Source organism: Mixophyes fleayi, chromosome 10 (genome assembly GCF_038048845.1).
Source record: "Mixophyes fleayi isolate aMixFle1 chromosome 10, aMixFle1.hap1, whole genome shotgun sequence".
In the NCBI taxonomy this organism is placed as follows: domain Eukaryota; kingdom Metazoa; phylum Chordata; class Amphibia; order Anura; family Limnodynastidae; genus Mixophyes; species Mixophyes fleayi.
The window spans coordinates 40,417,001-40,439,514 of NC_134411.1; the positions used below are offsets into that span (position 1 = coordinate 40,417,001).

At 43.0% G+C, this 22,514-nt stretch overlaps 1 protein-coding gene across 3 annotated transcripts in view; it reads left to right on the top strand.

Moving 5' to 3' along the window:
- Positions 1–22,290, top strand: part of SCUBE2 (signal peptide, CUB domain and EGF like domain containing 2) — a 57,489-nt gene extending 35,199 nt beyond the window's left edge. For 2 of the 3 annotated variants that reach the window (XM_075188518.1, XM_075188521.1), the window contains 7 exons: positions 9,440–9,610; positions 10,715–10,882; positions 12,961–13,122; positions 14,713–14,910; positions 17,169–17,321; positions 19,417–19,496; positions 20,938–22,290. In XM_075188518.1, coding sequence (XP_075044619.1) covers positions 9,440–9,610; positions 10,715–10,882; positions 12,961–13,122; positions 14,713–14,910; positions 17,169–17,321; positions 19,417–19,496; positions 20,938–21,090 — 1,085 coding nt within the window. In that variant the 3' untranslated portion in view covers positions 21,091–22,290. The remainder of the gene's footprint in view (positions 1–9,439; positions 9,611–10,714; positions 10,883–12,960; positions 13,123–14,712; positions 14,911–17,168; positions 17,322–19,416; positions 19,497–20,937) is intronic. The other variant, XM_075188519.1, reaches the window with a different exon arrangement.
- The last annotated feature ends 224 nt before the right edge of the window (positions 22,291–22,514 follow it).

Consider the following 22,514-nt stretch of genomic DNA (forward strand, 5'->3'; position numbering starts at 1 on the left):
AGAAATCAGTTAACCTGATTTCACATGAGGTCTGAGCGGTGGTCTCCAAGGCGGCTGAATGCAACTGAACCTTCCCAGCCCGTCTGGTCTCCAGCGAAAATCCAATTTCTGACTGTCTGAATCTCCATCTTGTGCAGAACAATGGAGAAAATGAGAGTAGGAAGGACCACGGGTCCTGTCGGATGGCACGGAAGGAGCGAGCAGAGGGCTCTCACTCTATCCCAGATGGGGGGTATTTTTGGCTATGACCTCCAGATATTTATGAACGTACTTTGGCGGCCACATCCTCCCTGGCAGGCTGTATGGTAGAGGGATAATCGGGGTCACCTGGTCAGGACTGAGCGATCATCTGTATCATCAACATCATCATCATCATCTATTTATTTATATAGCGCCACTAATTCTGCAGCGCTGTACAGAGAACTCATTCACATCAGTCCCTGCCCCATTGGAGCTTACAATCTAAATCCCTAACATACACACACACAATCTGTAGTAAACTTTCTATGCCTTCTCTTTGATTAGAGTGGAAATCGAACTGGTGTCTACTCGTTCTCTGATGGTTTCTCAATAGTCCTCCTGGGGGGAGGACCCAGTTCCCGCTCCCGTTCCCTGTCATGTCTGGTCCTGGGAGTTAATAGAGCATTGAGTGCGATACTATATATAAGAACTGTTTGCAGAGGTGAGGAGATACCGCGCTGCTGGGCGGGGGAGGTCCCGTCTGTCAGGAGAGAACGCACCGCTGGGCGGGGGAGGTCCCGTCTGTCAGGAGATACCGTGCCGCTGGGCAGGGGAGGTCCCGTCCGTCAGGAGAGAACGCACCGCTGGGCAGGGGAGGTCCCGTCTGTCAGGAGAGAACGCACCGCTGGGCAGGGGAGGTCCCGTCCGTCAGGAGAGAATGCACCGCAGGGTGGGGGAGGTCCCGTCCGTCAGGAGAGAATGCACCGCAGGGCGGGGGAGGTCCCGTCTGTCAGGAGAGAATGCACCGCAGGGTGGGGGAGGTCCCGTCTGTCAGGAGAGAATGCACCGCAGGGTGGGGGAGGTCCCGTCTGTCAGGAGAGAATGCACCGCAGGGCGGGGGAGGTCCCGTCTGTCAGGAAAGAATGCACGGCAGGGCGGGGGAGGTCCCGTCTGTCAGGAGAGAATGCACCGCAGGGCGGGGGAGGTCCCGTCTGTCAGGAGATACCGTGCCGCTGGGCAGGGGAGGTCCCGTCTGTCAGGAGAGAACGCACAAAACGACGCAGCTAAAAGTACTCGTCCCAGATCAACCAAGGATAAAAAAAAGTTCCTTGATGTAAGAGGTTGCAACAAAAATGCATATAAAACGAAGTGTTTATGTACCCATTTCATATGCGTTTTAATATAAATTTACCCCTGTGTTGAGGTGCGTCAGAGACACTGAAAGAACTTGTAGTGAAACGCAAGTTAAACTTACATAAAAATGCAAATATGGAGGGTTTCACTCGGTTTAATGATTTTTATTTTCAAAACCGCTTCCATACACCTCACTTGCGTTAAAAACACATTAAATAAATAATTTTAAATGTCCAGGGTGCGTAACTGAACCCTGCATTGTGCTACAGTCCTTCACGGCGGTCCTGGCGAGTACACAGCTCCGAGACGCCCGTACAAGGTGGCTAATTGGATCTGACAGGTATTCTTCAGGCTCTTTGCCTCGTGAAAAGCAATTACAAGCCAAAGGCACAGTATGGTTTCAATAACCCACAGAGGTTTTCAGACCTTTATTAAGATAACATCTGACCCTTATCCCCAACACCTTGTACGTCACGGTCGTTTATCATCCAGCCCATGACACATAAATGGTCCGCTAAGGAAATGTCTTTAGAAGCTGAGGAGGAACTGCAGTTAAGTAAATAGTAACATTGTATCAAGTTGAAGTCCGCGTACCAGTCACGTTCTTGTCTCGGCGTCTGTCTCTATTATTGTATCAATCTCCCCGCTCACTATCCTGTGCTAACATATACTGAGGCTGCCATATAGTGACAGCTCGCAGCCGTCGGACACGTTCTTTATGTCTGATACGTTCTTACTGGAGTCAGAAATGTCCTGTTTGTTAGCTTTATTTCAGCCGTAGATCAGTTGGTATAAAACATCTGGATGGGACAATAATGTATAGATTGTAGGCTGACAAACAGCGCCCTCTTACCGCTTTGTCTGTCTGTTAATACCCAGTCTTGTTTGTTCCCAATTGTAAAGACGCTACGGAATATGATGGTGCTATATAAATAAATGTTAATGGGAAACCTATATACAAGTAAGTTTTGTGATGAATTGTAGATGTTCTGTAGATGTTGTTCTGCGATGTGAAACTCGTTCTAGCAGGTGAAATTGAATTTCTATTGAACCTCCTCCGCAGGATGATACAGGGGAGTGAAATCATTTTTTTTATTATTAAACATTCTTTATATAGCACCAACATATGACACAGTACAGTACAAGAGAGTTTATATATTCAGTTCAGTCCCAGTGGAGCTTACAATCTAATGTCCCTGCCTCAGGTACACGAGAGCTAATTTAGTTAGAAGTCAGACACCCAACGCTTTGGACCATGGGAGGAAATTGAAATGGAGATCACACAGACTCCGCGCACAGAACCCCATTTGACCCCTTGACCCTAACGCTGTGAAGCAACTAATCTAATCGCTATACCACAGCAGCCAATCACAAATGTGCTTTCATTGTCTAACGTGATAAAAAGCTCGCTGATTGGTTCCTGCGGTTTGGTGAAAGTTTGCAATGTTGGTAAATTCTTCTCTGTTTTTCTAGGATAAGAAGTGGCCTATAACGTATAATATAATATAATATATATTACATCTTGTGAGTCTTCGCACCCTCCTGCAGCTTTTTCTAAAAATAATGTTATATTTTTCTGGCTTCATTTTGTGCTCTTCAGTCATTTTTCATATCATCTGGCAGAGTTATTTGCTTTTGTTTGGAATATAACACGACTCCGCTGCTCTATTATCATTGTATCCAGAGAGCAGCTTTGTGTTGTGTAACAGTAAACTACTCGGCCTGTTGATATATACACACAGCTGAAAAATACAGATGTAAGGTGCCAAGAAAGAAGCAATATATTAGGTAAAGGCTGCAGGAAAGCAATAAGTTAAAGTTGTTTGAAGGTACATTTCCCTTTACAAGGATAAACTTGTTAGGAGTTTTGTCAGTTGTTTTCTTCAAAGGCAAAAACCTGACAAGTCCGGACCGGTCTTTGGTGACTGCTAGAAAACTTCACAATCAGTATAATTAATGTTCCATAACTCGCATTCAGCATAAAATGATTATCGCTGGCTGTGTCTCACTACGGCTGGTTTTGGAGCCTGTGTGAAGCAATTTGACACTTCTCAGAAATGCTCCGTAAATGTCTCTCTCCATTCACTTGAATAGAATCCCTCAGCATCTAGACGTAAGTAAGAGGGGTTGCCGAACTAGTGATACTATGAGAATGGATGATGTTTCAGCAGCGGTCAGTGACACAACGTGTTATCTGACGGTTGAGGAAGAATTTATTGTACAATCCAAGTTATATAGACTGTAAAAACAATTTAAGCACCCAAAAGTGTAACGTTTCTTTTGTAACGGTAGCGCCCCCACCTGGTAGGGGCAGATTGAGACTACCGCAAATCTCTGTCTATAGTTGGGTCATGTGTTGTCCTACCCCTGTTCCCCCCCATGTCCAGGGGCAAACACAGGATTTGTAGAGGGGGGTTTCCACACCACGCTGCCAGAGGGTGTGACCAGCATGCATGGGGGCCTGGCTATAATTTTAGACAGTGCTTGGCTGCTCTCCAACTCTCCCTATCCCCATAATATACATGGGCAATGCTCTCCCTTTTCAAGCAGAGCTGTGTGAAGCGGGAGCAGGGTCCAGCCACCTCAATTATACAGTGCCCCAGGCTTGGAGGGGGGTTTCCGGACACTAGGAAACCCCCCTCGATTTGCCTATGATGTCTACTCACAATGCCTCTGTGTTGGGTTTATATCCTATCCCAAAGTTCAGCAAACACTAAGCTGCCAGTCCACGGTTACTGAATCCTGGCATCAGGGTCATCTCACGGCCACCTACAGCTCAGCCCCAGGGGGTCAATGCTATTAGAACGTCATAGATATTTACATAAAAATTTGTTAATGCTGCAAAAAGCTCTAATGTAAGTTGCATTGTTTTTCTACTCATTCGGAAAACAATTTCAGTTAACTTTAATTTATTGGCTTATAGGCGCCCTCTTGCGATTTTTTAAAAAATGTAAATACTTTTACATTTTAAATACTTCTTCTTTCCAGCTTATGTCTGTGTTTTTCAGCCATGACTTGATGTATGTTTTGTGCAACTGTATGCGATGCAGAGAGCATGGCAGAGCTGTGCCGTATCCCAGTGGAGAGTGAATAAATAAGTCTGATTATACGTAGGCATGGTTAGAAAGCACAGGCAAATGTGTTTATTTATTTCAAACCTCTGCCATGTAAGAGGTATAATTCTATAATACATAATATACTGATTCTATAATATTTTGTATGTTACCGCTGCGCACAGGGTTGAGCTTCGCTGTTCGCAGCGTCTAGACGCCCAGCCGAGAAAGTTGAGCGTTTTTCCGTATAGCCAGGAGATTAAGACCTAAATCCCTGAACGCGTCTCCTCGGCTGAATCTGTGAACTGTGTAAATCCAATAAATAAACTGCGCTGACGTTCTGAGAAACAATTTGCGCCGACTGATTGGGGTGTGTCGGAGGAATGAGCGAGCTCTGACCTGGTTACCGGGTTCACATTCAATAACGGGGAAACCAATAGTGTTTTTCTATGGCATTAGATACTTAAAGGACACAATTCTAAAAGGAGGTGAAGTGCTTTTAAATGTCTTTGTAGCCATTAATCCGGGCACCCTCTGGGCCTCTCCCTTTGCATCACAATAGCTCTGTCGTATTAAAAAACAGCTGCATGAGATCTCAGAATGGGCTTTTAATGGTCAGTGGAGACTCACAAAGGGACATACTATGAAGATGAAGTCTGCTAAAGCCAATTGCTTCTTTTGTGGGAGGCTGAGAGAGGAGATTTGAATTCTTGGATTTTTTTAACACCACCAGTAAATGGGGCTCTGAGAGTGTCGCACTTTCCTCTTTGTGAAGGAATAAGATCTAATTATATTCAGGAAAGTCCATTAAGATAAGCGTCAAATAAAACTTCTGATTGAATTAAACAAGTATATTTAGGAAACTGTTATTCCAGCTCATAGCAGACGACGGAGGGACACACAGGGGGATCCTGAGCTGAGTCCCACTCCCGTTTCTCTATGTCCCAAATGTTACGACAAATGATTTATACCTGTTTATCTTAAAATATACTGTTCATTTCCTGGAATGATAACTTGATATACACCACAAACTACTATGCAAAGTGAAAAACTAGAGGAAGTCTTTAAAGTACCTCTGTTAATATAGCACAAAGCAATCAAGGCTAGACCTGTATTGTTGAGGCAGAATGGAAATTCTGGAGTCTTTAATACAATTAGAAAACTGTAACCAGGAAACTCCCAACTGTTCTCCAGTATAGAAACATCAGCTGCCCCTCACACAGCCAATGCAGAAATTCTCATCCCCTCGTTCTTCTCTCTGTCCTCATCCCCTCGTTCCTCTCTCTGTCCTCATTCCCTCGTTCCTCTCTCTGTCCTCAACCCCTCGTAACTTTCTCTGTCCTCATCCTCTCGTTCCTCTCTCTGTCCTCAACCCCTCATTCCTCTCTCTATCCTCATCCCCACGTTCCTCTCTCTGTCCTCATCACCACGTTCCTCTCTCTGTCCTCATCACCACGTTCCTCTCTCTGTCCTCATCCCCTCGTTCCTCTCTCTGTCCTCATCCCCTCGTTCCTCTCTCTGTCCTCATCCCCTCGTTCCTCTCTCTGTCCTCATCCCCTCGTTCCTCTGTCTGTCCTCATCCCCTCGTTCCTCTATCTGTCCTCATCCCCTCGTTCCTCTGTCTGTCCTCATCCCCTCATTCCTCTGTCTGTCCTCATCCCCTCGTTCCTCTGTCTGTCCTCATCCCCTCGTTCCTCTCTCTGTCCTCATCCCCTCGTTCCTCTCTCTGTCCTCATCCTCTCGTTCCTCTCTGTCCTCATCCCCTCGTTCCTCTCTCTGTCCTCATCCCCTCGTTCCTCTCTCTGTCCTCATCCCCTTGTTCCTCTCTCTGTCCTCATCCCCTCGTTCCTCTCTCGTTCCTCTCTCTGTCCTCATCCCCTCGTTCCTCTCTCTGTCCTCATCCCCTCGTTCCTCTCTCTGTCCTCATCCCCTCGTTCCTCTCTCTGTCCTCATCCCCTCTTTCCTCTCTCTGTCCTCATCCCCTCTTTCCTCTCTCTGTCCTCATCCCCTCGTTCCTCTCTCTGTCCTCATCCCATCGTTCCTCTCTCTGTCCTCATCCCATCGTTCCTCTCTCTGTCCTCATCCCCTCTTTCCTCTCTCTGTCCTCATCCCCTCGTTCCTCTCTCTGTCCTCAACCCCTCGTTCCTCTCTCTGTCCTCATCCCTTCGTTCCTCTCTCTGTCCTCATCCCCTGGTTCCTCTCTCTGTCCTCATCCCTTTGTTCCTCTCTCTGTCCTTATCCCTTTGTTCCTCTCTCTGTCCTCATCCCTATGTTCCTCTCTCTGTCCTCAACCCCTCGTTCCTCTCTCTTTCCTCATCCCTACGTTCCTCTCTCTGTCCTTAACCCCTCGTTCCTCTCTCTTTCCTCATCCCTACGTTCCTCTCTCTGTCCTCAACCCCTAGGTCCTCTCTGTCCTCAGCCCCTGATTCCTCTCTCTATCCTCACCCCTGGTTCCTCTCTCTGTCCTTAACCCTCATTCCTCTCTTTGTCCTCATCCCCTGGTTCCTCTCTCTGTCCTCATCCCTACGTTCCTCTCTCTATCTTCATCCCCTCGTTCTTCTCTCTTTCCTCATCCTCTCGTTCCTTTCTCTCTCCTCAACCCCTCGTTCCTCTCTGTCCTCAGCCCCTGATTCCTCTCTCTGTCCTCACCCCTGGTTCCTCTCTTTGTCCTCATCCTCTCTCTGATCTCATCCCCTGATTCCTCTCTCTATCCTGACCCCTGGTTCCTCACTCTGTCCTCAACCCCTCATTCCTCTCTTTGTCCTCATCCTCTCTCTGATCTCATCCCCTGGTTCCTCTCTCTATCCTGAGCCCCTCGTTCTCTATGATCTTCATAACAAATTTATAGTTAATCTGATTTGTTCCATCCATAATCTCATCCAATTCCATCTCTAGTGGCTTCCAGTCACCTCGAGATTATACACAATATCTATAAAACATCCATACCAAGACGTAGGTGGATTTACTGTTCCTGAATCTCCCCTGTGTGAGGACTTGGTGGACTCTAGTTCCTGGTTCTCTGTGTGTGTTTCTGGCCATAGATGATCTACTGCAGCTCACATTCTAGGTTTAGTTTCTTAGGTCACATAATCTGGTGGTTGCTCAGTGCACAGATCTCTGGTGTCAGCACACAGAATTGCTGCATTATATTATCATACTTTGGATTATTGTCGCAGCGATTCACAACAGTCAAAGTTGTTTCTTATTTTTTGTGTCTATCTATTTATTAGTGTGACGCTCAGTTCTCACGTTATATTTCATGTTTAACATCCGGCTTTGGGATGACTGCGGCTCCTTGTTTTATTCTTGTGCAGATAATGTCTTCATCTGCTGTTGTTTCCCATCGCTTGATTCTTCCTTCTGTGCCTGAAATATCTGCTCCTAACAATCCCGTAACAGTGCCGGGTATCTGGATGGAGCTTTTCTGATACAGTTTAATCTCAGCAGTTTGTTTTCCTCTTTGCTGTCAGATTGTTAATATTCTAATTTATCTGCTTCTTTATTATGAGGTGCAACAATGGACATGGGATCCTCTCGTCATTTGTGTGGTCGTGGTCCAGTCGCACTGGTTCCATCTAATCCAGCGGTATAGCCATAATATTTATATAGCTCCAGCATTCTCCACGCTGCTCTATAAATAGCACAAAGGTCAGAGGGCGCTGCTTAACAAGCTGACAATCTATAATATATAACATATAGGGACAGCGATTATTAGACCCCGCTCCTATTATTATGGTACAAGCTCTTTGGCTGCTCCAGTAAATGAGTCACTGGGTCGGCTGGAAGATGTTTCAGACAAACAGAACAAGTCGGAGTCTCATTTGCAGCCAGAGGTTGGAGAACTAATAACAGTGATTTATACAAGGTGTCATTATCTGCTGGGAAATACATGTTAATAACATTGGTATAGATCAGTAATCAGAGACTCCAGATTGTTGCTGCTCTTGTGCACCAGGAGTCCTGCAGCTTTTCTGTATAATCTCTCTCTCTCCAGTCTCTATCATCTCCCCCTCTATAATCACCCCATCATCTTTCCCCTCTGTCTCAATCATCTTAATCTCCAATCTACCATCTCTCTATCATCATAATCTGTATTATAAACTTTCATCTATCTTTATCATGTCCCTCCCACCTCTATCATCTCGCCCTCTATCATATCTATCTCATCTCTCTTCCTGCTCTTTCAACTCTCACCCTCTTCCTCTATCAACTCTCAACCATTTAATCTCCCCTCCCCACTATTATCTCTCCCCTCCCTCTATTATCTATGAACTCTATAATCTCTGTATCATCTTCCTCCTCTAACATCTCTCTTATATTTCTCCCCTCTATCATGTCTCTCCCCCCTGTATCATTTATATCAATAATCTCTTTCCCGCTCTATAATCTCTCCCCTCTATTAGTTATCTCCCCCTCTACCATCTCTTTATCAACTCTCCCACCTCTATCATCTGGATCTATCAATTCTCTCTATCATCTCCCACCTCTATCGTCTCTATCCCCTCTATCTCATCCCGTCTATTATTTCTCTATCTCACCTCTTGTTCTACTGTCTCTGTTTCTGCTCTCTCTGTCATCACTGTCCTCTATCTCTTTTTTTCTATAATATCTGTTGTTTTACCCGTCTTTTTTCCCTCACTCGTCTTTTCTTTCTAGTTCTCTATCATCTCTGTCTCTTTCCTCTCCTCTCCTTTCTCTTTTCTCTATCACCTATCTCCCTCTCTCTTTCTCTCTCAGCGTACTTGTTATTTGTGACCATTGCATTTACAGCACTGAGGAATATGTTAGTTTTATATAAATAAAGACAATACATATAAATATATATTAACCGCTTGTAGTTATATGTATGTGATCTGGTGATCATTCTATAAAGGACAGCATCATACAGACCAGCTCAGCACCTCATGGACACACGTTATATATGTATGTGATCTGGTGATCATTCTATAAAGGACAGCATCATACAGACCAGCTCAGCACCTCATGGACACACGTTATATATGTATGTTGCATGTAGCAGGTCTGTTCCTCACCCACATTAATGGCTGCAGTTCTCTCCTCTTGTCTCTCAGTCAGCTGTCATGCTGGAACTTACTACGATGGAGAAAAGGAGCAGTGTGTTTTATGCCCAAACGGAACCTACCAAACCCACGAAGGGCAGATTATCTGTGAAATTTGCCCCGATTCCGAGACCAGAGACAATCAAAAGCTTGCAGGCGCTCGAGACATGTCTGAGTGTGGAGGTAATAGAGACCTGCTGGTCTGTGCCCTGGAGACAGGGCAAGATTGGCATCCCGGGCAGTGCCCTCAGGGGAACAGATTAATAGAAATTTAGTGAAAGAGAATGAGATTGGTGGAAAAGGCGTCATAATGGGCGGGTCATGCATGCATGAAGTAGGTGTGGTCATACATACATACATACATACATACATAAAGTGGGTGGGGTTACAAGCAAGCTATGTATACTTAGCAGTAATTAGCATCACTGAACAATGAGTAGGGCTGATACTGTTCTATAGAGGGAACGTTCAGTAATATGCAGCTGTCCAGAGTGTGTGGCTTCAGCAGGCTACAGTACAATGGCTGCCACCGATACCTGCATTGTATTGAGTCTTTATTGCAACAGCTGTAATACACCTTAGACCAGGCTTGGGCAATCTATGGCTCCTGTGGAACTACAACTCCCAGCATGTCCAGAAGAGCAACCGTTTGATTTGCTGTCTTAAACTGGAGTTCATCTATTCTAGTCTCAGTCTCAGCTAACTGTGTTTGTAAACATGTAAGATAACTATTATGTTAGTGAGTCTGTTAGATTAATGCACAGAGCAGTAAATCCTCATATACTCTTATAGGCTGTCTGACACATTCCCATTTTTTTCAAAGTACATTATCAGCCCATAACGTACTGTAAACTGCAGTAATGTAAAATTCTTTATTTCTTTGCGCATTTCTGGGGCCATAGCGTTTTAATGCACTTTAATCTGACCTTCAACTGCTTATTAGTAGAATGACTTTTACTGAAATTCAGCTAATCAGCAATTTCCTGTGTTAGTTGGTGCAACAGTGCCATCTACTGGTCAAATTATGTATTGCTTGAGAATACGTCTTTAGTCTGTACAACTATTTTACACACTGCTAAATATTGGCACAGTGTAAAATAATTCCTATTGTTACAGATGGGGTACACTTCATTGTATGTTATTTCACAGAATGGCACAATATGCCACAAACTACAGCTATTGGAGAGCAGCATTGCTCTGATGCTGCAACAAAGACCACTCCATCTGCACTAGGCCACTGGTGCAGTGTCAGCTAATAATATTGGATTCACTTTCCTTGTTATTCAGGCCTGTGCCCATCTGGTGAATTCTCCTCAGACGGATTTCGGCCGTGTGAATCATGCCCTGTGGGCACATACCAGACGGAACCAGGGCGGACATCTTGTTTCTCCTGTGGCGGAGGGCTTACCACTAGACAAAATGGTGCCTCATCATTCCGTGAATGTGAAACTAAAGGTGACTCTTCTGGGGCTGAAGTCCACTAACCTCGGTCCAGTGTGGGATTCTCAGTGGTCAGCGTACCAATTATTTATTATATAAACCCCAGTGTTACATATCTTTATTAGCAGTGAGGTCCCACAGATGCAGCTTCCTGATTGGTGAATGTTATTTAGAGGAATATGTGAAGCACAATAACTAATTGTCACCTGGCTTCACCAAACACATAGTTATATAATAACTATACTCCAAAATAGTCACTTACTGTGTGATACCTGGAACTTTAGAAGCTTGGTTAAGTAACAATGGGAGACAGGTGACTGGTACTCATGAGAACTGTAGCAGCCAATAAGCTGTTTGCTTTCATTTTCTAAACTTCGCTATCAAAATGACAGCTAGAATCTAATTGGTTCCTATGGGCAACATCAGTGTTCATGCTGCCAGTTACCTGTTCATGTACAGCGACTCTTCCAGAAAACACAACAGACTTTGAGGGAAATATGTGGGATAGCTCCCTTTCCTACTGTGTCATTTGCAGTCTCTCTGGTTGATGCTCTCTGTCTGTTTGATGCTTTCTGTCTTTCTAGTTGATGCTGTCTGGTTGATGCTCTGTCTCTCGGGTTGATGCTGTGTGGTTGATGCTCTGTCTCTCTGGTTGATGCTGTCTGGTTGATGCTCTGTCTCTCTGGTTGATGCTGTCTAGTTGATGCTCTCTGTCTCTCTCTATGGTTGATGCTCTTTGTCTGTTTGATGCTCTTCGTCTCTTTGGTTGATGCTCTTCGTCTCTTTGGTTGATGCTCTCTGTCTCTTTGGTTGATGCTGTCTGGTTGATGCTCTGTCTCTCTAGTTGATGCTGTCTGGTTGATGCTCTCTCTCTCTCTCTCTCTCTCTCTCTCTCTCTCTCTCTCTGGTTGATGCTCTTTGTCTGGTTGATGCTCTCTGTCTCATTGGTTGATGCTCTCTGTCTTTTTGGTTGATGCTTTCTGTCTCTCTAGTTGATGCTGTGGTTGATGCTCGCTCTCTATCTCTCTCTCTCTCTGGTTGATGCTCTTTGTCTGGTTGATGCTCTTTGTCTGTTTGATGCTCTCTTTCTCTCTGGTTGATGCTTTCTGTCTCTCTGGTTGATGCTGTCTAGTTGATGCTCTCTGTGTCTCTCTATGGTTGATGCTCTTTGTCTGTTTGATGCTCTTTGTCTCTTTGGTTGATGCTCTCTGTCTCTTTGGTTGATGCTTTCTGTCTCTCTAGTTGATGCTGTCTGGTTGATGCTCTCTCTCTCTCTCTCTCTCTCTGGTTGATGCTCTTTGTCTGGTTGATGCTCTTTGTCTGGTTGATGCTCTCTTTCTCTCTGGTTGATGCTTTCTGTCTCTCTAGTTGATGCTGTCTGGTTGATGCGCTCTCTCTCTCTCTCTATGGTTGATGCTCTTTGTCTGTTTGATGCTCTCTGTCTCATTGGTTGATGATTTCTGTCTTTCTGGTTGATGCTTTCTGTCTCTCTTGTTGATGCTGTCTGGTTGATGCTCTCTCTCTCTCTCTCTCTCTCTCTCTGGTTGATGCTCTTTGTCTGGTTGATGCTCTTTGTCTCTGGTTGATGCTCTCTGTGTCTCTGGTTGATGCTCTCTGTCTCTCTGGTTGATGCTTTCTGTCTTTCTGGTTGATGCTTTCTGTCTCTCTAGTTGATGCTGTCTGGTTGATGCTCTCTCTCTCTCTCTCTCGTTGATGCTCTTTGTCTGTTTGATGCTCTCTTTCTCTCTGGTTGATGCTTTCTGTCTTTCTGGTTGATGCTTTCTGTCTCTCTAGTTGATGCTGTCTGGTTGATGCTCTCTCTCTCTGGTTGATCCTCTATGTCTGTTTGATGCTCTCTGTCTCTTTGGTTGATGCTTTCTGTCTTTCTGGTTGATGCTGTCTGGTTGATGCGCTCTCTCTCTGGTTGATGCTCTTTGTCTGGTTGATGCTCTCTGTATCTCTAGTTGATGCTGTCTGGTTGATGCTCTCTATCTCTCTGGTCTATGTTCTTTAATTGATAATCTTTGTCTCTCTGGTTGATGCTCTTTCTCTGTCTCTTTGTTTGATATTCTCTGTCTCTCTGGATTACACAGTTCAGTGCTCTCCCGGACACTTGTATAACACCACAACTCACAGATGTCTCCGGTGTACGGTGGGAACTTACCAGCCAGAGTTTGGCCAGAGTTTCTGTATCTCCTGCCCTGGAGACACCAGCACGGACTTTGATGGATCCACTAATATAACACAGTGTAAAAGTGAGTGATTTCTCTACATCCCGCCCTCTGGAAGCCCAGCACTGACCCTCTGCTCCTGGGTAATGGGCGCTGGACACTGCAGGAATATAACGGAGGATCTATTAGTGCATAAATGTTACTGAACTTTCCAATTCATTGTAATGGATTTTATTTAACTTTTTGTCATATTTATACCATCATCTGACTATACCAGGGGCCGTACATTGTAAAGTTAATTTATATTTATGTTAAGTAAAATACAAAAACTTGCATCATAATGATTACTTTTTCACCTTTAGGTAATTTGTCTTGTACGTGCCCTCCTACAACTCATGCTACTTACATATAGATTTGTCTGTCTATGCTTTTCAGCACTGTCTTTAAATCATTAGCAGAGCTGTTTAACTTTGTTGGGAAATGATACAAGGTTTCTTTTATACGTTTATTTTGGTATTGAATGCAGGACTGTGTCATAGCCCAATGAAACAGGAGTAAACAATGTTATCTGATGATTGGAAGATGTTGCTGGAAAGCACAGGCAGAAGATAGAAAAAGGAGTGCGTAGTAAAAGTTGCGCAGTGACGAAAGCTAATAAATAAATATAATGGGAAAACTGGAAAATCTATTTAAAAGGTGCTTAATTCATAAGTCTGACCCCCACAATGTTTACAGTCTACTTAAAGCTGCATTGCAACCTCATAAACGTTGCTACCTGCTGCTGTTTTTTCCCAGGGCTCTGCTGGTCCTGTAAACAGAAATGGTGTTAACCGCGTTTAAATGGCAGCGCAGGGGGTGTATGACCAGATGGACCAATCACAAGCCACATTCTCTTCATTGTGGCTTGTGATTGGTCCACCCTGCTCTCTCCCCCATCCTGGGTTTCTGCTAAGGGTGTAAGGGGAATGGAGCTTTGCATCGTACTTCAGCTGGGGTGGTTGGGGGGTTAATAGGTGGTAATGCAGCTTCAAAGACAATATATGCAAAATGGTGATGGAGGGTTTCCTGCGTGCTTTTAAATATAACTAAAGACAGATTCACATACTCAGCCAGTTGGACCTGCCCGGTGTTTTCACAAGCAGACTGTGCTATATATCTACAGGGAGAGTGAACTCCGCTGTGACCAGGATAAGCACCAACTGGCAGTAACGTTGGAGAGATCTCAGACAGCTGTGATATTTGGCACAATGTAACCTCATCAGACACACACAGCACAGTTACAGCCCCCCGTGACTCCCCCAAAGCAGATTCTTCTGAGATGAAAATTAATAGTTGTGGGCGATGATGTTTTAATAAACAGCTCTCACTTATTACAGATATTAAACTTTTACTCTGCTCTATCCACAGTATTGACAATTTCTTAGTCTTTGGCAGATGGAGAGTTCGTATTCCAGACACTTAGCAGTTGGCGCAAATCCTTATTATTACAATTTATTTATAATATAAAGTGCCAAATTTTTTCGCTGACCTCTATAACGAGGAGCCGGGAGCTTGAAAAAAAATAAATTGGGTGATGAATCAATGTAAACAAACTGAAATACAATGTTGCTAAATGTAATTAGTGTTTGTGACTTGTATCATCTAATTTATGTTTTATTCTCCTTCTATATTCAGACAGGCAGTGTGGGGGGGAGCTGGGTGATTTTAGCGGTTACATAGAATCACCGAATTATCCAGGGAATTACCCCGCGAACACGGAATGTACGTGGAACATATCCCCGCCCCCGAAGAGGCGGATCCTCATCGTGGTGCCAGAAATCTTTCTGCCGATAGAAGATGAATGTGGAGATTATCTGGTTATGAGGAAGAGCTGTGAGTTTATTTCTATCCAGACCGTATTATACAAACAAAACAAATCCTGTGATTAATCAGTTTACACGTCCTTGTTGGTGAATTTGTCATCCTGCCCGAACAGAAATAACAAATGGACAGAAATATTCTACAGTATCTTCAAGTGATTTATCAGATGTCATTTAAAGTTAAAAGAGAAATCAAAATATTGTACGATGCATTGCAACAATGTATCAGAATATTATGGTTAATGTTCATAACAATCAAGATACATATATCAGTATCGTATTGTTCTTGATACATGTATAAGATGCTGAACAAGTTACATTCATATATCAGCATTTATTCTTATTTTCTGTAGGACAAATGCACGTGTTTAACCATATCCCTAGTTATAACGGGATGGTTTGCAAATTATTAAGAACTTTCCTGCTGCTTATGATGATACAATGTATCATAAGCCTGTAAACCATTTTATTTCATGTATCAGTTCAGTGTGAAGAGACGTTGTCTGAAATCTCCCATTCTCCTCCCTCCCACTACAATAGACCTGTGTTACATTGTAGCAGTTCTCTCAGGTGTAACTTGTTTTACCATAAGACATCAGCAAAGATTAAGAGAAATGTTGCCAATCGTCTTATTATCAGGTGAAGATAGAAATTTAAACAAAACCAACTGAGTGGACATCACTAACTAACAGGAGAACACAACCAAAGTAGATCATGTTTTTTATTAAGTACATCTGATGTATGAATAATAGACACTCACAATACACAGAAATTCATCAGCTAACTGAAGAATAATTCATTGTAACCAGAGAAACAGTCGGATACACAGAATATACAGCTGAGTTATTGTATCTTGGATGGAAATTAATTGACTGTTTTGGAGATTTTAAATTTCTAGTCCAAAATACATAATTGAATGTTACATTGTTGTTTCCAAATAATGCGCACATGAAGGAGTCTCATGTCATCGATGTGATAAGTATTTATTTTGGTAATACCTTGATTGAAATTATAGATTTTGGTATTCGTTTAAACCAGAAAAAAAACAAAACACCTTTTTCCTGTTTAAAAAATAAATAAATTATAAGAAATATGGGTAATAAAAATCCCTTTCACCCGGCACTCTCCTCTCTCAACCGACTGCCTCCCCTCTCACCCTACTGCCTCCCCTCTCACCCTACTGCCTCCCCTCTTACCCGACACGCTCCCTTCTCACTCGGCACCCTATCCTCTCACCTGATACCCTCCTCTCTTACCTGACACACTCCCCTTTTTGCAGATGACACAAAGATATACAACATGGTAGACACACCAGGAGGGGTAAAACAAATGATTGATGATCTAGGTAGACTAGAGGAATGGTCAGAGAGTGACAACTACAGTTTAATGCCAAAAAATGCAAAATCATGTACTTGGGTCTCAAAAACCCAAAGGCTAAATATAGTATTAACGACACTATAATGGAAACTACTGAGGAGGAAAGGGATCTAGGAGTCACTATTTCAGGTGACATAAAGACAGGTAAGTAATGTAACAAAGCAATGAGGAAGGCAAGTCAGATGATTGGTTTGTATAAGGAGTGGAATCAGTAGCAGAAAGAAAGATGTAATAATACCACTGTATAGGTCATTGGTACGGCCTCATCTAGAATACTGTGTTCAGTTCTGGAGGCCGTATCTCCAGAAGGATATAAATACATTACAGACTGTACAATGAATGGTACATGGTTTACAGCACAAACCTTACCCAGAAAGACTAATAGATCTTATGTATAGTTTGGAGCAGAGAAGGGAACGGGGAAACATGATAGAAACTGTCATATATATCCAGGGTTATAACAAGGTGCAGGAGGGAAACATTCTACAAAGGAAGAGAAGTATTAGACCAGGAGGACATGTACTGACACTGGGGGGAAGAGAAGTATTAGACCAGGAGGACATGTACTGACACTGGGGGGAAGTAGGTTCAGAGAAAATCTGAGGATAAACTACTTCACAGAAGGGTAGTGGATAAGTGGAATAGTCTCCCATCAGAGGTGGTAGAGGATAATACAGTAGAGCAATGTAAACATGCTTGGGATATACATAAGAATATCCTTCTAAAGAATAAGGGATCAAATAAGGTTTAAGGTTACCATAGGTTAATAGAACAATGGGTAGATTAGATGGGCCAGGTGGTTCTTATCTGCCGTCAAATTATATCTTTCTATAATTAAATAACTACTTTGAATAATTTCTGAAAGTAAAAGTAATCATCTTCTCTCTTCTGAAGCTTCATCCAATTCTGTGACCACTTATGAGACATGTCAGACGTACGAACGCCCGATCGCCTTCACATCGCGATCTAAAAAACTCTGGATACAATTCCGGTCTAATGAAGGGAACAGCGCCAAAGGTTTCCAAGTGCCGTACGTCACGTATGATGGTAAGAATGTGACTGCTCGACAGAACCTCATTTATATCCGAAGTATCTCCCAGCAACAAGAAGACATTGTAGCTTTATTTTGATATATTACAGTGATAGGAAATGTTCCTCAATCACCACTGATATTATTGACAAAAGTCCAATTTCTGCCTCTCTAATAGTACAGTAAAGTCTGTCTATCGGGGCCGCTAAATTGGGACCAACATCCAAATAAGCGCAGTTTACATCAGGGACTGGTTGAAATTCATTTAAATACATTGTCCTACAAAGCAAAATCTAATTTTTGTGCTCAGGCTCTTACGGAGCCTTCGTTCTCCAAAGACTGTTCCGATCCGCCATAATAAGGACCAGACAATCGCTCCTCTTGCAATTGCTGCCATTTTCCCGCGATAATCTCTCTGCGGTCCAGAAAAACAGGCAAAAATAAAGTACATGAGATCACAGTGTGGAGAAAAAGCCTTTTGTACAGCAAATCCCCTTTTATTACAATCCCCAAATTACCCAGATTCAGGGCCACCATCAGAGGGAAGAGGGGACATTGTTATGGGCCGCGGAGAGACCAGGACGTCTCGCTGCTAAGACCACAGCTGTGATCCGTTATCCAACATGTTTTCCTGAATATCTATAGAATATCATGGATCTATAGGTACTTGTACACAAATAGGGGACACTTTCTATAATGTACATTAGGTTTGAGCTGGAAGTAATTTCAGCTGTTTTATCTGTAACAAGTTCTGCAAATACCTTCAGTGCCGCAGAGGAAATAACATTGTGATTCTTCCTTGTAATGTGAAGTAGACTCAGGTGCGGCTGCAGGAATTGTTCTATAGAAAGGCTGCACACAAGGACGGTCATCAATAGTGTCCCCTCTTCTGTTGTGAATTGGAAAGTGAAGTAGACAATTTGATGTATAGAAAAAGACATTCTGCTTCCCCAGCTGTGACAGGGATGACATCTGCTGCTAGGGGCGGTGTGTAATGCTAGATGTGTCCCAAACCGATTATTTGGGCTGTGAGTCGGGTGCGAGATGTTAGTTATACAGGATTATTGCCAGATCCTCCTCTCCTGCAGAACACGAGATTACAAGCGTCACTATAGATTCTGCTCAGTGTCGCACCAATCACCCCATAACCGATACATAAAGATTTATTCTGAGGCTCCTGTCAGACTCACAGACTACGAATAACCCCAACCTTGACTTATTTAAACTCCTCTATTCTTCTTAATGTAACACCGATCGGCTGCTTAGTGAATATTCAGCGTATTTGTCGATGGACAATTGCAATAGAGGATCGATCTGCTGAGATGTGGAATAGTCTGCAGAGTGCGGAAGCTTTATCTGTATCACTGATGTCTGTGTGTTTATATCATTTACTGACCTATCCCACTTGTTACATCTGCCAGACTATTGATTGTAGTTTAAGTATTAACTTTTAAAGCAGGGTTGTAAAATCACACTCACAAATTCACAAAATAAAAGTTCTGTTTTAGAATTAGATTCACTAAGTCACTGATAATGGAATAGTCCAGTGGTCTATACCAAGGGTGATGCCAGGTTGGCAGAATGAAGGTGCGTTTTATCCTGGTTGATGATGATGTAGGTTTACCCAGGGAAACTGTTATTGGATTTGCTGCCTAATACCCCCTAAAATCTTCCTTTTTTTTTGACATTTATTTTGGCACAATGGGGGAGATTTATCAAACCTTGTAAAAAGGAAAACTGGAGGTGTTGCTTATAGCAACCAATCAGTTTCTAGCTATCATTTTCCAGAATGCAGTAGATAAATGATAGCTAGAATCTGATTGGTTGCTATGGGCAACACCTCCACTTTCCTTTATAGAAGGTTTGATTAATTTATCCCTTAGTGCGTTTAAGTGTTAATGTAAAACGTAAGGAAGCTATGTCTGGTCCGCAAGGTGAGGCTCCGACCTCCATCATGGAGGTACCTCGTGCTCCCCACGTTTCAGACCGGCCGTCCGTCCTCAGGGAGTGTCTCATTCGCTGCTTATATAACACCCAATAATCTCGTGAGCGGTTTCAGTGTAAACTGCAACTAATGACTTTATACTGCTTTATTCTACTTACTCCCAACAGAAGACTACCAGGAGCTAATAGAGGATATTGTCCGAGATGGGAGGTTATACGCATCGGAAAATCACCAGGAAATACTGAAGGTATTATCTGTATGGATTCTCCTTGTTTTCTTTATTTATTTTCCGTGTTTCTCAAATACAACTAGGCAAGAAACGATTTACAATTCCTTACGCCACATGCGCTCAAACCCAGTCCTCAAGAAATACCAACAGGTCATGTTTTCAGGATTTCTGTCTCTAGAAACAGGAGAGATAATCACTGACCAGCCAAATAGACTAACTTATCTGTGCATGACTACGGATATCCTGAAAACATGACCTGTTGGTATCTAATCAATTGTAAGCGCATAGGAAACTATATTGTATACAAGTTAACCCGTGCATGATACTGATGCATTCTAGTCAAATCAAGCTACTTAAGGTGTTAAAAAGGTTCTTGTCATGCATTTGGGCCTAGCACAGGCCTCCTCAGGGGAAGAGCGTTACCTTCCGACACAAGCGCCCTTTTTTAACGTGGTTTTGTCCACATGTCACCACCTCATCATTTTTCTCCATCACCTCATCCTTCATCTTCATCGCCACATCCTTCATCAAGCTACTTAAGGTGTTAAAAACTCCCCACTGTCACCCCCGGCAACCACCAACCACTCCCAACTGTCACTTCTCCTTCAAGAAATATATAGGTCAGTGTATAACTCTGCCCAGCAGGTGGCGCTGCAGCTTGTTTTGTTTTTTTTCACACACGCCACTATGCATTTATATAGTAGATATAAAATGTAATTAATATGTTTCTATGCAGACAATGCGATTATCTTTCACCCTGACACTCTAAACATATATCAAAATGAAGAGAGAAAACATAAAGTGAGATAATACATATATATAATAAATGTTCTGCTCTTTTGGTGCACTAGCAGATGACAGCAGCACCAGACGTCTTAGGATAATGTTGTTAGATTACTCTATATTCTCCCTATTCAGCTTCTCCATTCATTCAGGGGACTTCTTCTGGCCGGTATTTGCTCTGGTTTACGAGACCCTGTAGAGATTGCTCACCGGTGGCGGGTACATACGCTTCTGGAACACAAACGTCTTCCTGTATGGATGGTGGCTTGTATGAGTCAGAAGTTGTTATGACTGCTGGTACCCAACGCGTTTCATCCGAATTTATCAAGGATACAGCTAGAGTCACTTTGCTGGTATTTAAAGCAGTAGGGTTTCAATAAACTTTATTGAGCAGTACAGATTTATTTTACTGCACGACCTGATGGTAGCTCTGGAGGACTGAGATTGGCCACCTTCACCTTGCGCAGAGGGGTCCTAGGTGATAATTCACGCGAATGTCTTTTTGCGACCACTACGAATATTAGACATAAGATTCAGAATCCATTTTGGGTAGAATGTTAGCGAGTGCCTGGAACCTTTACTAGCTCCACATCTAAGGTAACGCTGCTGTTTGAACACTCACTCATTTGTCACTGACTATATCCATCCATTAATATTATTTGTTTCTTCTTTCCAGGATAAGAAGCTGATCAAGGCCTTGTTCGATGTCCTCGCACATCCACAGAACTATTTCAAATACACGGCCCAGGAGTCCAGAGAAATGTTCCCTAAATCGTTCATCAGACTTCTGCGTGCCAAGGTCTCCAGATTTCTCCGACCTTATAAATAAGTCGCAATCTCTGTCGTGGATTAACACGACAGCGCCCAGTTCCTTATCCTTAGACCGTATACTCTGACGAAGCCGAGATTCACTCCCTATTCTTGTACATTTACTTCCTATGAAGATTTAAAGGGAAATATTATTTTTTTAATCCTAGCAATCCATATTTATAGCCCAAAGCCTGGTGGTCGCACTCATTCAAAAATGCAATAACTAAACAACATTGGAGTACAGCTTCCTAGTCCGTCATCGTGAGGCTAGAGATTGGTCAGTACGAGGGGTCTGAAATAACGATACTTCTCGGATCATATCTTCACTAAATGTCTTCTGAGGAACAAAGAGATGGAATACTGTGGATTAACATCCTTACGGGATTCTGGAACTTTCCTTCCAACAAGCAGAGCAGTATTACCAAACTCTTAATTTATTATTTAATTCATTTATTCATGACGACGACCCTTCACCTTCCATATTCTGGTGAGGTTTTAGCATTATCCAAGACAAACTCTCGGCTTTTGGGGGACTCTGGCATTTTCCAAAATACAATGAAAACCTGAGACAACCGATCTTGTGGAACATTCTTTCTATTAGAAAAAAAAAGAGAAAGTTGTGATAATCCTTTCATCTGGAGCGGTCAGGTCCTAGGATCAAGATGACGAGAATTCCCATGGGCTTTCTGGCAGCCTACTGACGCTGATAGTAATAAGTCAGTCATTAGGTCCCTCACGTGTGGACTTTGTTATTTTGGCCGGGACAACTTTTAAGCCACAGCTTCTGCAGGACTTTTTGTACAGCAAAACTTCAATCTGTGCTTTATATCAAGCGTGGTCGATGGCGTTGGCCAAACAAATACAGTGCTGGACACTGACACGGGCTCCGTGTGTTGGTTCGGATTAGGGGACGTATGTAGTAGTTCTGCTCCTTTGCAGATTTGGGATCGTGGACACTGATTTAAATGATTCTGCAACGAACAAAAAAAAAAAAAACAATTTCAAAGTGAAACAGCAAACGTCCCGTCGCGGAGAAGAAAATATTTACAATGCTGTAAATGTTGTACAGAGTTTTTTTATGCACTATAAATGATCGGTGCTCTTCACAAGAGTACAGACAGCGGTAGGATCATAGCTTAGTTTTCTCTAAAATTTATTGGGATATTAAGAGAATATTTTTTTAGTTTTGTGGACCATTAAAAGCGCTTATTCACACGAATAGAGATTGACTTGTTTGTGTTGCTGCAATTGACTATGGATAATTACACAGATAAAGAGTTAAACGTGTCTTGTTATTGTCCTGTACGGAGCTTCTGCTCAGTTGTTTTACAGTCATATCACCCAAGTCATAACAAGAAGTAAATCATCGGCTCTGTATTAAGACAAATACGGGACGAGGAACGGCAGATCCCAGTCTTTCCTCCGCGTTTGCCTTTGGACAGC